At 37.8% G+C, this 16,204-nt stretch overlaps 1 protein-coding gene and 1 non-coding gene across 2 annotated transcripts in view; both read left to right on the top strand.

Annotated features, from left to right (window-relative positions):
• The window catches only part of SPATA5 (spermatogenesis associated 5), a 343,990-nt gene that overhangs the window by 41,307 nt on the left and 286,479 nt on the right, over positions 1-16,204 (top strand). Inside the window, exon 10 of the mRNA XM_052654754.1 lies at positions 161-315. Coding sequence (XP_052510714.1) covers positions 161-315 — 155 coding nt within the window. The remainder of the gene's footprint in view (positions 1-160; positions 316-16,204) is intronic.
• Positions 12,516-12,644, top strand: LOC128062705 (small nucleolar RNA SNORA11). The gene has a single exon (XR_008200855.1). It is a non-coding gene; the product is annotated as a small nucleolar RNA SNORA11 (small nucleolar RNA).

The raw sequence follows: 16,204 nt of genomic DNA, 5'->3' as shown, positions 1-16,204 counted from the left end.
CCCTCTCTACCCTTCCACCGCTATACGCAGGCACACAAAATTTGAATGTTATAATATGCATGAGGTTTGGGGGTTTTTTTTGTTGTTGTTTCTGTTGGTAGTGGTTCAGTAGGTATTTATGAGGTAGAAGATAAAGCTTGTGTTACTTTCCTCTGTGCAGGTCTTCATGCTTTGCGGAGAGTTTTGAGGAAACAGCCTAACCTCCCTGACAGCAAGATGGCTGGATTGGTGAAGATTACTCTGAAAGATTTCTTGCAGGGGATGAATGACATCAGACCCAGTGCCATGAGGGAGGTAGCAGTTGATGTCCCAAATGTAAGTCATTTGACTCTCATGCTAGCCACACTGTTTGAATTAAATTGTGAAAGAAACTAAGATCCCAGGGAAACTACCTTCCTAAGCTAACCTTAAAAAATTTTTTTAATCAAATTTTTTATGGAGATAATTGTAGATTCATTACAGTTCTAAAAAATACTTTAGGGAACTCCTGTGTAGCCTTTATCCAGTTTCCCTCAATGGTAGCATCTTGCAAACTGTAGTACAATATTATAAGCAGGATATTAATAGAATCATCGATCTTTTTCAGATTTGCTCAGTGTTTCTTCTACTCATTTATGGGTATGTGTGTGTGTTTAGTTCTGTTCAGTTTTATTACATGTGAAGGTTTGTGTGTTTATCTCCAGAATCTAGATACTGGGGAGTTCTGCTACCACAAGGATCCCTTTCTTTGTCTTTCATAATCATACCCACCTTGTTCCTACATCCATTTCTAAAATTCTGTCATTTCACAAATGTTATATAAATGAAATTAAACAGTATGCAACTGTTTGGGATCAGTTTTTTTCACTTAATATAATTCCCTGGAGATTCATTCAAGTTGTTATATATCAATAGTTTGTTCCTTTTTTGTGCTGAGTATTGTTCCTTGATACATGTGTACAGTACTTTGTTTAACCATTCACCAGTTGAAGTGCATCTGGGTTGTTTCCAGTTTGGGGCTATATGAATAAAGCTGCTGTGAACATTTTTCTACAGGTATTGTGTAAATATAAGTTTTCATTTTTCTGGAACAAATCCCCGACAGTACAGTTACTGGGTTGTATACTAATTCCATGTTTACTTTTATAAGAAAATATCAACTAGGCTAATTTTAGAACAACAAAAATATCTTCTAGTTATGATACTTTTGTACTAATGATGCTTGTTATTTCTTTGGGTTTCTTTACATATGCTTCAGCATTTACCATTTCTCTAATCTTTCAGTCAGATCACCATGAGGGCAATAGAAGTTACCTCTTATTGCATGAACCACCTGTTATGTTATTCATGACACACATGGGCCTGATATTTGAGGGAGAAATGGCCTTATAGTTTTCTTTGAATGTACTAATATTTTAAGAAAATACTGAAACAAGTATTGGCAGTGTCTTCTGTATTATAATATGTCATTGTATATTTAGTTTGAAGTATCAAAAGCAGGCTATGATTTAAACTTATTTCACCATGGACCGTGTGGAGCAGAGACTTTCTGCATTTTACAGTGTAGATTGCAAAAAATGACCACACTTCCCATCACTGTGTTTGCCCATTTATATTGCACCCTGAAGTTTCTGCTGTAAAGACTAGGGAGTCAAGTTTTCTGTCCTTGTATCTGCACTTGGCAGTGTAACTTGTTTGGCCAGTAGACTATTAGCAGCCGTAATACAAGCAGGCTTGGAAGTGCATAGGGCTTGTCTTTACTTGCTGATCTTTGATCTTGTGTTAACTTTCTTGAATCTGTAGTAACTTCCTGGAGGATGAGAGACTCTGTGGAGCAGAAATGAAATATCCTCATTCCAGCCGAGATCCCCTCATTTTAGTCATCACCAGTTATCAGACATGTGACACCATTGCTAGACTATTGTACCCCAATGGAAGTTTGCCCCAACCAGAAGAAACCACCCAGTTAACACTCAGAATTGTCAAAAATAATTAATGTTTTGAGCCACTAAATTTTTTGGTAGTTAGCAAAGGCTAAGTGAAGCAGGCGCTTGTTAGATTTTTATAGAACACACATGTTTTATAAATTCGGGCTGGGAAATGGTACGTTGGAGATAAGAACATTCCCACGGACTAGCTGCTATCAGGTTGATGCAAAAGTAATTGCGGTTTTTGTATTGGTGAACTTTGCTGTTTGATATTGGAATATATTCTTTAAATGTGGTTATGTTATACATCATTTTAATGCACATTTCTTGCTTTTTTTTTGCTAATGAGTTATTACTTGCTGTTTATTTCATATTTATTTTAGACTATGGAAATGATGTTAGACAGAAAGCAAATTCCAGCAATTCTCTTATTCGAGCTCAACATGGGTCGTAAAATAGCGGAAACAACTCGCATCCTCAGCAGCGCATTTGGCCCAGGAATTGGTAAAGAACGTACAGTGCAGCAGTGGTTCAAGAAAATTTGCGAAGGAGACAAGCCTTGAAAATGAGGAACATAGTGGTCAGCCATCAGGAATGACAGTGACCAAGTAAGAACCACCACCAAGCTGATCCTCTTACAGCTATGTAGGAAGTTGCCAAAGAACTCAGCATTGTCCATCCTACAGTTGTTTGGCATTTCAAGCAAATTGGAAAGGTGAAAAAGTTTGATAAGTGGTTGCCTCATGAGCTGACTGAAAGTCAAAGAGATTGTTGTTTTGAAGTGTCATCTACTTTTATTCTACACAGCAACAACAATGAACCATTTCTCAATTGGATTGTGATGTGCAATGAAAAGTAGATTTTATGTGATAGCCAGCAATGACTAGCTCAGTGGTTGGACCAAGAAGAAGCTCCAAAGCCAAAGTTGCACCTAAAAAAGGTCATGGTTACCGTTTGGTGGTCTGCTGCCCGTTTGATTGACTACAGCTTTCTGAACCCTAGTGAAACCATTACACTTGAGAAGTATTCTCAACAAATGGATGATATATGCCAAAAGCTGTAACACCTGCAGCCAGCATTGGTCAACAGAAAGGGTACAGTTCTCCACTACAATGCCTGATTGCATGTCAGAGAACCAGTGCTTCAAAAGGTGAATGAATTGTCCTACAGAGTTTTGCCTACTCCACCATATATTCACCTGCTCTCTCACCAACTGACTTCAAGCATCTCTGCAACTTTTTGCAGGGGAAATGTTTTCCAAGAGTTCATTGAGTCTCAAAGCATGGAGTTTTACACTACAGAAATAAACAAACAGTATATTTCTCATTGGCAAAAATGTGTTGATGGTAATGGTTCCTATTTTGATTAATGGAGATGTATTTGAGCCTAGTTATAAATAATTTTAATATTCATGGTCTGAAACCGCAATTACGTTTGCACCAACTAATAGTTTAGGCTGCCTAATGTGATTGTGAATTCTTTTTGAAACATTTTCAGATTGATTACTGAAAGCTCAACTTTGGGTTTTTTTTTTCTCTTTTACAGAAGCTCCATAGAACATACTAATTGAGTATGAATAATTTGAGTTATAGAATAAGAATAATTGATGTTGAGTTAGAAGCATTTCATTTCTTTGGAACTTAGGGTCTAAAGTTTGGGGACATCGATTGATACGAATGCTTTTGTTTGCAGTATTTATAGTTTATTGGTTACCATTGCGTGATATGTCAGGTAGATGCCTAATTATCAAATGCCACATGTGAAAATTTCAGGAGATAGGGTTATAACCAACTATACCATCCCAAGACATTTTAATGATTAAAAACATTTAGAAACTAAAGAAACATGTAGTAGGCTTTTAAACTTAGTTACTGCCAGTGGAGAATGTTTAAGCAGTGGCTGTTAACTCTTAGAATTGCTGAACTGATTTATTCATCACAGGAACTAGTACTACAACTGCATTTTTAATTGCTCTAATGTAAGATTTTTTCCCTTTATTTCCTTTTGATACAGTATTTACAGTCCATGGACTTGTGCCATTTTCCATTTGGCATTTTATTATTTGGCCTAGGGCCATGGTGTACTATGATGTTACTCATGGTCTCCAGAGTGATTAGCCTTGGTCAGAGTACTTTGTTACATTGCTTTTCATGTTCACTTCAGATTGTAAAAGTTTTCCTGAGAAGTCAATATTTCTATAACTGGATTCCTAAACTTTACTCTTCTGATTTCTATCACACCAACAAAAATATCTACAAGTTATTTCTGCAGAACCTGTTTTAAGTAGCTCATTAACTGCAATTTTTTTTAAAATAGTAAATTGAGCATTCAGCATCTTTTGAGAAAAGATTTTAGTGTGTGAAATTAAACCTTCTAAATCACACTTGCTAAAGTTTGAAAGAAATGTCTTAAAGTGGGAATGCATATAATGCCAGTTTTAATGCATTATTAATTTCAGGAGAGCACAAGCATTAGCCACTTACTTTAATATTTCCTTTTTTTGGATATTCTGAGTTGGTGACTATAGCGATTGATGTATTAAAAGTCAAATGTATTTTACATTTGATCAATGATAAATGTCAAGTATATTTCTTTACTGTAGGGATTCTTAGAATCTTTGAATATTGCTAATATGCATTGTGAGATTTCAGTTTTTCACACAGAGATAACTGTTAATATTGTATTATAGTTCCAATAGGTTTTTTAGAAATTTATAGATACCTTTTTGTGCATAGATTCTTTACCATCTTAGCCCCCAGGGAAGAAGCCCTCTAACGTAGTTAATAAAAAAGTTAATATTTATATTTTGCTTTTTTTCACCTAAAGTTATATGATAAACATTTTACTCTAAACTTCTTTACAAACATCTTTTTTGTTGACAGCTTAATAAACTATTATGTTGATAAACTGTAATTGTCTTATTTTTCTTTCATTCTCAAATATTAAGGGTTTTTTGCTGTTTTTTTCTCTTATGTTTTATAAGCATATTTGTCCATTTTTGATTCCCAGAAGTGGAGTTACCAGACTTAAATACGTGATTTTTAAAGTGTATGATGAATATCATTGTTATTCTTTTCCCAGAATGTTCTGATTTTTAATTATGTAATAAATATGTAAAATTATGACGTGCTTAAGGAAAATCTCATTTTCACTTTAGTTCTTTTCTTTTTTTACTTTCCACTAGTACGGTTTTTTGACTGAAAAGTTCTTTTGCAAGGAATAATACTGGATAAGTTTTAGAATAGAGATTTTAAAAACAGAGTGAAAAATATCTTAGTTGTATATCTTCTCCTTCCTATAAAACCGTTAAAGTTTTAGATACAGGGTATACGTGGATGGTTTTTTAATGGATTTTAAGTTCCATAAAAGCAGAAGGTCTTACTTTTATTTTTATCCTTAGTATTAATATTTAGCATCAGACTAGCACATAATGGATGTCCAATCAGTGTTTGTTGAATAAATGAGTGAATAATTATAATTTTCATGAAAAAATATTACATGGTCAATTTCATTCAGATATTTGAAGAATGTTTGCAAAAGAGTATCTAATCCTTCTGTACCAAGGTATAATATAGGCCATTATTACCCTCATGTAGCATTCTTCGTATTTTTCATGTTTTATAAAGCAGCTGATTTCTTTAGTGAATTATAGCCATATTGTTAGTGAATGTAACACTTTTGGAATACAGATGCCTATAATAGTGCTAAGCCTGTCCACTCTGGAAGGATATACAGTAATCCTTTATATTTAATGCAGATCATGTTACTTTCTTGATCTGTCATTAAAAATTCTTACTTTATTAAGGTAAACAAAACAGTACTTTTAAAGAGTGTTTATATTAATACATTACTGTTGTAGTAAATCGTTGTGTGTACATCATAGCAATCATCACCGATAAGTGGTATTCTTAATGAAATATATGCAGGTTCTATCGTTTATGTAATTCATATGTGTATCTTATGAATAAGGTACACTCCCCTTCCCCCTGTTTTATCTTATGTAGTTTAGGTTATCCCTTATTATTTATAAATAATCTATCTGTATGCTTCTGATATTACCTTTGGATTGCAGTTTTCAGAATTTGGACCTTTGGTTTAGAATAAGCCAAAAGCCAGGTAAAAATAGGACTCTACTCTGGTATCAACCCACTTTTGTAAAGTGAACTGCAACAGAGTATCGATACTAACTGTATAGCCCCAAACTCATTTGCAGTCTTTAATCCAGGTTAAATATCTCTATAGTTGGTTGTCAAATTGAATGTCTGCCAAATGTCATTAGTTAAATAAACATTCCTCAGTTACGGGCTTCCCTGATAGCTCAGTTGGTAAAGAATCTGGCTGCAATGCAGGAGACCCCGGTTCAATTCCTGGGTTGGGAAGATCCGCCTGGAGAAAGGATAGGCTACCCACTCTAGTATTCTTGGGCTCCCCTGGTGGCTCAGCTGGTAAAGAATCCGCCCGCAATGTGAGAGCCCTGGGTTGGGAAGATGCCCTGGAAAAGGGAAAGGATACCCACTCTAGTATTCTGGCCTGGAGAATTCCATTGACTATTTAGTCCATGGGGTCACAAAGAGTCGGACGCAACTGAGCAACTTTCACAGTTACCCACGTTTTAAAAACTAGCCGACTTCTTAGTTATATGAATAATCAAAAGATTGTTTACTAATTACATATTCAAATGTTGCTGCTGTATTTTTCATTTGATGCTTTTTCCAAGATGAGACTAGAACATCAGAATGTGACAAGTGAATTGATTTCCTCGGATGAGCTAATGAGCATTATTCTTCTGTTGCAGAGATTGAATTAAATAGTTTAATTGAGCATATTTACATTTCATTCTTTTATCCTCAGGATAATTAGAAGGAATTTGATTGTCTGCTTTTTAAAACAGTACTGTATTCTGTAACTTTTATTTCTTACAAACACAAAAGATTGAGGGTTTCTATGATGCTTTACTAAATAAATAGTACATTGCTTTCTTTTGGAATAGACAGTACAACCTGTGGACACTGTATTAACTCCATATTGGTTCTTGGCAGGGCTTTGGAATTTGGTTTCTTTTGATTTTGCTTCTTGTTGTCTAGACAGAAGAGGGTCTTCTATCACTTCCAAGGTCCTAGTCTTCCCTGCCAACTTCTCTTGTGCATTTTTATAGCTTTAAGTAATAACGATTGAATGGGAAAACACATTTAAGAGAGTCGATTACTTTTAACTAGGAAATACTCTGTGCCAAAATCACAATTGTAGCTTTAACATTATTAGCTATTGTAGAAGTTCAGCTCTTTCATTCCACTCTTCTTTTTTCTACTGTACTTTTCTCAGGGTTCTATAGGGGAAGAAATGAGTGGAAGGATCACTAATTTCCATTCTCAGCTCTGATCCCAGTTAACATTGATGAAACCGAACATTTTTCTGTTCAGTTTGTAGAGAACTCTTAATTTGTGGTTTCTGATAGGTGTCTCCTTATAAATAATGTTGAGGTTGTCCTAGAAGGATATGCCACACTTGTATATTTAGTTGATCAGTACTCAATATAATAAGCACAGCTCATTTTGTTGTGTTTTACTTTATTGCGGTTCACGGATACTATGTTTTTCCTAATTGAAGGTTTGTGGCAATTCTGACGAGCAAGTCTACTGGAGCCATTTTTCTAACAGCATTTTGTCTTACTTTATGTCTCTATTACATTTTGGTACTTATTGCTGCCTTTCAGACTTTTTCATCATTATTATATTTTTAGGGTAAGCTTTGATCAGTGACATTTGATGCTACTATTGTATCAAATAATTATTTTAGGGTCCACAAAATGCCCCCATATAAGATGATGAACTTAGCTGATAATTGTTGTGTGTGTTCTGACTACTTTAATGGACTAGCCGTTCCCCTATCTTGCTTCCCCTCCTTTGGCTTCTTTATTTTCTGAGACACAACAGTATTAAATTTATGCCAATTAATAACCTACAGTGGCCTCTGAGTGTTCAAGTGAAAGGAAGAGTCAGATGTCTCATTTTTAGTCAAAAGCTAGAAATGATTAAGCTTAGTGAGGAAGGCATGTCAAAACCCAAGAGAAGCCACTGAAAAAGCTAGGGCCCATTTGCTGTATGATGCAGGGAGCTCAACCCAGTGCTGTGTGACAACCTATGGGGTGGGAAGGAGGTTCAAGAGGTAGGGGACATGTATACCTGTGGCTGATTTGTATACAGGTACGGCAGAAACCAATACAACATTGTAAAGCAATTATCCTCCAATTAAAAATAATTTTGTTTTTAAAGCTAAAGCTCTTGTGCTAGACAGTTAGCCAAGTTGTGAATGCAAAGGAAAAGTTCTTGAGGGGGGTTTAAGTGCTACTCCAGGGAACACATGAATGATACAGAAAGTTCGCATGGTCTGGATAGACAAACCAGCTACAGTATTCCCTTAAGCCAAAGCTTAATCCAGAGCAAGGCCCTAACTCTTCAGTTCTCTTAAGGGTGGGATAGGTGAGGATGCTACAGAAGAAAAGTTTGAAGCTAGCAGTTGTTGATTCGTGATGTTTATGGGAAGAAACTGTCTAAATAACATAAAAGTATAAGATGAAACAGCAAATGCTGATGTAGATGATGAAACAAGTTATCCAGAAGATCTTGCTAAGAAAATTTAATGAAGGTGGCTACATAAACAATGAAACAGGTTTTTCTTTGTAGACAAAACAGCATTATATTGGAAAAAGATGTCATCTAAGACTCTAATAGCTGGAGGGGAAATGTCAGTCAGTGCCTGGCTTTATTAAAGGACAGGCTGACTCTCTTGTTAGTGGCTAATGCAGCTAGTGACTTTAAGTTGAAGCCAGTACTGAGTTCAGTTCAGTTCAGTCGCTCAGTCGTGTCCGACTCTTTGCGACTCCATGAACTGCAGCACGCCAGGCCTCCCTGTCCATCACCAACTCCCGGAGTTCACCCAAACCCACGTCCATGGAGTTGGTGATGCCATCCAGCCATCTCATCCTCTGTCATCCCCTTCTCCTCCCGCCCCCAATCCCTCCCAGCATCAGAGTCTTTTCCAATGAGTCAGCTCTTCGCATGAGGTGGCCAAAGTATTGGAGTTTCAGCTTTAGCATCATTCCTTCCAAAGAACACCCAGGACTGATCTCCTTTAGGATGGACTGGTTGGATCTCCTTGCAGTCCAAGGAACTCTCAAGTGTCTTCTCCAACACCACAGTTCAAAAGCATCAATTCTTTGGTGCTCAGCTTTCTTCACAGTCCAACTCTCACATCCATACATGACTACTGGAAAAACCATAGCCTTGACTAGATGTGCCTTTGTTGGCAAAGTAATGTCTCTGCTTTTGAATATGCTATCTAGGTTGGTCATAACTTTCCTTCCAAGGATTAAGCGTCTTTTAATTTCATGGCTGCAGTCACCATCTGCAGTGATTTTGGAGCCCCCCAAAATAAAGTCTGACACTATTTCCACATCTATTTCCCATGAAGTGATGGGACCAGATGCCATGATCTTTGTTTTCTGAATGTTGAGCTTTAAGCCACCTTTTTCACTCTCCTCTTTCACTTTCATCAAGAGGCTTTTTAGTTCTCTTCACTTTCTGCCATAAGGGTGGTGTCATCTGCACATCTGAGGTTATTGATATTTCTCCCGGCAATCTTGATTCCAGCTTGTGCTTCTTCCAGCCCAGCGTTTCTCATGATGTACTCTGCATAGAAGTTAAATAAGCAGGGTGACAATATACAGCCTTGACGGACTCCTTTTCCTGTTTGGAACCAGTCTGTTGTTCCATGTCCAGTTCTGACTGTTACTCCCTGACCTGCATATAGGTTTCTCAAGAGGCAGGTCAGGTGGTCTGGTATTCCTGTCTCTTGAAGAATTTTCCAGTTTATTGTAATCCACACAGTCAAACGCTTTGGCATAGTCAATAAAGCAGTGTTGATTTACCATTCTAAAAATCCTAGGATTCGTAACAATGATGCTATATCTACTCTGCCTGTGCTCTCTAAATGAACAACAAAGCCCAGATGACTACATTTGTTTACAGCATGGATTTCTGAATATTTTAAGCCTACTATTGAGAACTAAAACTCAGGGAAAAAAAAAGATTCCTTTCAAAATGTTACTGTTCATTGACAATGCACCTGTTCATCCAAGAGGTGTGATGGAGATAAACAACAAGATCTATATTGTTTTCATGCCTGCTAATAACATCCATTCTGCAACCCATGATTCAAGGTGTTATTTTGACTTTCAAGTGTTATTATTTAAGAAGTTCATTTTGTAAGGGTATAGCTGTGATAGATAATGATCCCTTTGATGAATCTGTGCAAAGTTAATTGAAAACCGTATAAAAAGGATTCACCACTCTAGATGTGGGTATGCCATTAAAAACATTCATGATTCACAGAAAAAGGTCAAAATACCACTATTCCCATCATCGAAATACCACAGGAGTTTGGAAGAAGTTGATTCCAACACATGTGGATGACTCTGAGCTATTCAAGACTTCAGTGGAGGAAGTAACTGCATATATGGCAGAAATAGCAAGAGAACTGGAATTCGAAGTGAAGCCTTAAGATGTGACTGAATTGCTGCAATCTCATGATAAAACTTGAATGAATGAGGAATTGCTTCTTATGGATGAGCAAAAAAAAGATGGTTCCTTAAGATGGAATTTACCCCCAGTGAAGATGCTATGAAGATTGTTGAAATGACAACAAAGAATATAGAACATTACCTAAACTTAGTTGATAAAGTAGTGGCAGAGTTTGAGAAGATTGACTCCAGTTTTGAAATTCTACTGTAGTTAAAAATGTAAACAAACATTGCATACTACAGAGAATTTGTTTGTGAAAGGAAGAGTTGACTGATGTGACACACTTCACTGTTGTCTTAAGAAGTTGCCGTAGCAACCCCAGCCTTCAGCAGCCACCACCCTGGTCAGTCAGCAGGCATCAGCATCAAGGCAGGACTCTCCCAATACCAAAAGATTATGACTCACAGAGTGCTCAGATGATGATTAACATTTTTTAGCAATAAAGCATTTTTTAGTTAAGGTATGTACATTTTTTTAGGCACAATACTATTGCACTCTTAATGGACTACAATATAGTGTACACATAACTTTCATACACACTGGGAAAGAAAAAAATCTGTGTAAATCACTCTATTGCTATATTCACTTTATTGAAGTGGTCTTGAACCAAACAAACCTACATTATCTCTGAGGAATGCCTATAAATACTTGATGTGTTGTGCTTAGTCTTAGTCGCTCAGTTGTGGCCAACTCTTTGCAACCCCATGGACTGTAGCCCACCAGGCTCCTCTGTCTATAGCAGGCAATAATACTGGAGAGGGTTGCCATGCCTTCTCCAGGTGAAGTGAAGTGCAGGTCACTCAGTCATGTCAGACTTTGCAACCTAAGTCACTTCAGTCGTGTCTGACTCTGTGCAACCCCATAGACGGCAGCCCATTAGGCTCCTCTGTCCCTGGGATTCTCCAGGCAAGAACACTGGAGTGGGTTGCCATTTCCTTCTCCATTGCATGGAAGTGAAAAGTAAAAGTGAAGTCTCTCAGTTGTGCCTGACTCTTAGCGACCCCATGGACTGCAGCCTACCAGGCTCCTCCATCCATGGGATTTTCCAGGCAAGTGTATTGGAGTGGGTTGCCATTGCCTTCTCCATGATAATATATTTAGTCCCTGAAATTCTCCAGGCCAGAATATTGGAGTGAGTAGCCTTTCTCTTCTCCAGGGGATCTTCCCAACCCAGAGATCAAACCCAGGTCTCCTGCACTGTGGACTGATTCTTTACCAGCTGAGCTGCCAGGGAAGCCCAAGAATACTGGAGTGGGTAGTCTATCCCTTCTCCAGCGAATCTTCCCGTCCCAGGAATTGAACCAGGGATCTTCCCAATCCAGGGATTAACCCAGGTCTCCCTTATTGCATGAGAATTCTTTACCAGCTGAGCCCCCAGGGAAGACCAAATACTAGAGTGTTTGCTAAAAACGGTTTTTCATTTACTGTAAAGGAAATCATTGGTAGGGTTAATGTTTCTTTTGTGGTACCACTTTTTCACTTCACCTTATACAGATATGGAGCAATTACACACTCATCTGATCTTTCCCTTTTTGTTCATCGGTCCCAACTGTCTTAAAAGACATTAGCATAACTACCTATTGATAATCTCTAAAATGAAGTCTAAGCTCTTTAGCTTATTCATAACCTAATACCTATTCATGTCTTCTTCACTTTCATCTTACATTGTTCTATTCAACCATTTTGTACTTTTGCACATTGTCCTTTGCCTGAAAAATTTCTGACCTCTGTTACTAAAGATCTTGTAATTTGATTCCTAATACACACATGCAAATCTTACACATATATGCCTTGTGGTTCTTTTGTCTTATTCATCTTTATATCCCCTCTGTTTGGCAAATAGTACCAACTAAATTTTGTTGAATAACTGAATATTTTGTTAAGTGTTTTGGCTCATAGTGTTTCTTATTTTTCAGAAATATTTATTTTTCCTTTTTGTATAAAAATACATGTAAATATATTTGGTAACAGCTTTATTGAGATATACTTCGTGTATTAATCATTCGCTTATTTAAAGGGTACAGTTAGTGTGGTGTGCTCAGAGCAGGGGCCCTGAAGAAATGGCTTACTGTTTACAACACACCCAACAGGAATCTGGGTTCATTGTGACAGGAGACACAAAATACGTGGCCTTTCCTTGAACAAGTACCCAACACATGTCCCCCTGCACCTCCATGTGGCTTCTGGGCAGGACCAGTGAGACAGGGCTTAATATTGGAAGAAAAAGTACAGTATTTAGTGGGGAAGCTTGCTACCTAGAGTTTGCCCAGTCCACACATGGGTGGGCCATGATTAGTCTTATAAAGGCTTTGAACCTCTCTTTTCAAGGAGAAATAAAAAAAGAAAAAGAGATTCCAACTATATGCCATTCTGGAAAAGGCGAAACTGTGGAGACAATAAAAAGATCAGTGGTTGTCAGGAGTTTGTGGAGAGATGAATATACAGGGTAGAGAAGTTTTTATGAGCAGTGAAATACTTTGAATGACTTTATAATGATGGATACATGTCATTATGTGTATGTGCTAAATTGCTTCAGTTGTCCAACTCTTTGTGGCCCCATGGACTATAGCTCACCAGGCTCCTCTGTCCATGGGATTCTTCAGGTGACATATTGGAGTGGGTTGCCATGCCCTTCTCCAGGGGATCTTCCTGACCCAGGGATCAAACCCATGTCTCTTCAGCCTCCTGCCTTGGCAGCTGGGTCCTTTACCACTAGCAAAACCTGGGAAGCCCATATGTCATTATACTTTTGTCTAAATACATGGAATGTGCAACGCTATTCTCATAAAAGTGAACTCTGAGTGAACTGAGGACCTTGGTGATTATGAAATGTCAATGCAGTTCATCCTTGGTTTAAAAAGAAAAAAAAAAGTACCATTTTTGATAATGGTTATGCCTGTGAGGGAGGGGGTATATGGGAAATTTCTGTACCTTGTCAATTTTGTTGTAAACCTAAAACTGCTTAAAAAGAAAAAGTCCCCCCCCCCACCCAAATTAATAATACTCACTGTAGACATTTTTGGCAGAACTTTCATTTCACTTTAATATTCATTTCACTTTAATAATACATATTATATATGTGTGTGTGTGTTTGTTGAATTGTGATGTAAAAATGTATGTTTTAGATCCGAAAAGTTTGCAGGTCACTGTAGTTATTTATTTTGGCAAATAAAAACAAATTCACCTCAAAAAAAAGATACAATTTTAAAAAAGGGTCTAGTATATGCAAATAGTTGTACAGCCATAATTACATTAATTTTAGAACATTTTCATTATCCCAGAAGGAAACTCTGTACACTTTTTCCATCATCCCCCAACCTGTCCATTCCCTCAGCCTTAGGCAAGCACTTACCAATTTTATGTCTCTAGATTTGCTGTTTCTAGATATTTCATGTAAATTATATCATAAAATATGTGGTTCTTTGTGGCTGACTTCTTCCATTTAACAAAATTTTCAAGGTTCATCTGTGTTGTGTCATGTATCACTACTTCATTCCATCTTACTGCCAAATAACATTCTATTGCATGGATATAACACATTTGATTTATCCATTCCTTAGTTGATAGACATTTGGATTGTGTCTATATTTTTGCTTTCATGAATAAAGATGCTAAGAACATTCAAACATTCATGTACAAATTTTTATGTGAATACCTGTTTCCTTTTTTTTTTTTAGTTAATTTAATTGGTGGATAATTACTTTGTAATATCATGATGGTTTTTGCCATACATCAAGATGTATGTCCACACATATATATGTGCCCTCCCCATCCTGAGTCCCCCACCTACTTCCTCCCCACCCTATCCCTCTGGGTTATCCCAGAGCACTGGCTTTGGATGCCTTCATGCATTGAACTCACTGGTCATCTGTTTTACATATTGTAGTGTACATATTTGTTTCAATGCTATTCTTTCAAATCACCCCACCCTCTCCTTCTCCTGCGGAGTCCAAAAGTCTGTTCTTTAAAATCTGTGTCTCTTTTGCTGCCCTGCTTGTAAGATCATTGGTACCATCTTTATAAATTCCATCATTCAGTTCAGTTCAGTTGCTCAGTCGTGTCCGACTCTTTGCGACCCCATGAATCGCAGCATGCCAGGCCTCCCTGTCCATCACCGACTCCCAGAGTTCACTCAGACTCAGGTCCATCGACTCAGTGATGCCATCCAGCCATCTCATCCTCGGTGGTCCCCTTCTCCTCCTGCCCCCAATCCCTCCCAGCATCAGAGTCTTTTCCAGTGAGTCAACTCTTCGCATGAGGTGGCCAAAGTACTGGAGTTTCAGCTTTAGCATCATTCCTTCCAAAGAAATCCCAGGGTTCATCTCCTTCAGAATGGACTGGTTGGATCTCCTTGCAGTCCAAGTGACTCTCAAGAGTCTTCTCCAACACCACAGTTCAAAGCATCAATTCTTTGGCGCTCAGCCTTCTTCACAGTCCAACTCTCACATCCATACATGACTACTGGAAAAACCATAGCCTTGACTAGACGGACCTTAGTCGGCAAAGTAATGTCTCTGCTTTTGAATATACTATCTAGGTTGGTCATAACTTTTCTTCCAAGGAGTAAGCGTCTTTTAATTTCATTGCTGCAGTCACCATCTGCATTGATTTTGGAGCCCCCAAAATAAAGTCTGACACTGTTTCCACTGTTTCCCCATCTACTTCCCATGAAGTGATGGGACCGGATGCCATGATCTTCGTTTTCTGAATGTTGAGCTTTAAGCCAACTTTTTCACTCTCCTCTTTCACTTTCATCAGGAGGCTTTTTAGCTCCTCTTCACTTTCTGCCATAAGGGTGGTGTCATCTGCATATCTGAGGTTATTGACCTTTCTCCTGGCAATCTTGATTCCAGCTTGTGTTTCTTCCAGCCCAGCGTTTCTCATGATGTACTCTGCATAGAAGTTAAATAAGCAGGGTGACAGTATACAGCCTTGATGGACTCCTTTTCCTATTTGGAACCAGTCTGTTGTTCCATGTCCAGTTCTCACTGTTGCTTCCTGACCTGCATACAGATTTCTCATTAGGCAGTTTAGGTGGTCTGGTATTCCCATCTCTTTCAGAATTTTCCACAGTTTATTGTGGTCCACACAGTCAAAGGCTTTGGCATAGTCAATAAAGCAGAAATAGATGTTTTTTCTGGAACTCTCTTGCTTTTTCCAGGATCCAGCAGATGTTGGCAATTTGATCTCTGGTTCCTCTGCCTTTTCTAAAACCAGCTTGAACATTAGCAAGTTCACGGTTCACGTATTGCTGAAGCCTGGCTTGGAGAATTGTGAGCATTACTTTATTAGCATCTGAGATGAGTGCAATTGTGCGGTAGTTTGAGCATTCTTTGGCATTGCCTTTCTTTGGAATTGGAATGAAAACTGACCTTTTTCAGTCCTGTGGCCACTGCTGAGTTTTCCAAATTTGCTGGCATATTGAGTGCAGCACTTTCACAGCATCATCTTTCAGGATTTAAAACAGCTCAACTGGAATTCCATCACCTCCACTAGCTTTGTTCGTAGTGATGTTTTCTAAGGCCCACTTGACTTCACATTCCAAGATGTCTGGCTCTAGATGAGTGATCACATCATCATGATTATCTGGGTCGTGAACATCTTTTTTGTACAGTTCTTCCGTGTATTCTTGCCACCTCTTCTTAATATCTTCTGCTTCTGTTAGGTCCATATGTATGTGTTAATATATAGTATTTATATTTCTCTGTCTGACTTACT

The sequence above is a fragment of the Budorcas taxicolor genome, chromosome 17 (assembly GCF_023091745.1).
Source record: "Budorcas taxicolor isolate Tak-1 chromosome 17, Takin1.1, whole genome shotgun sequence".
Lineage (NCBI taxonomy): Eukaryota > Metazoa > Chordata > Mammalia > Artiodactyla > Bovidae > Budorcas > Budorcas taxicolor.
This window is presented reverse-complemented; position numbering and strand designations above follow the sequence as displayed.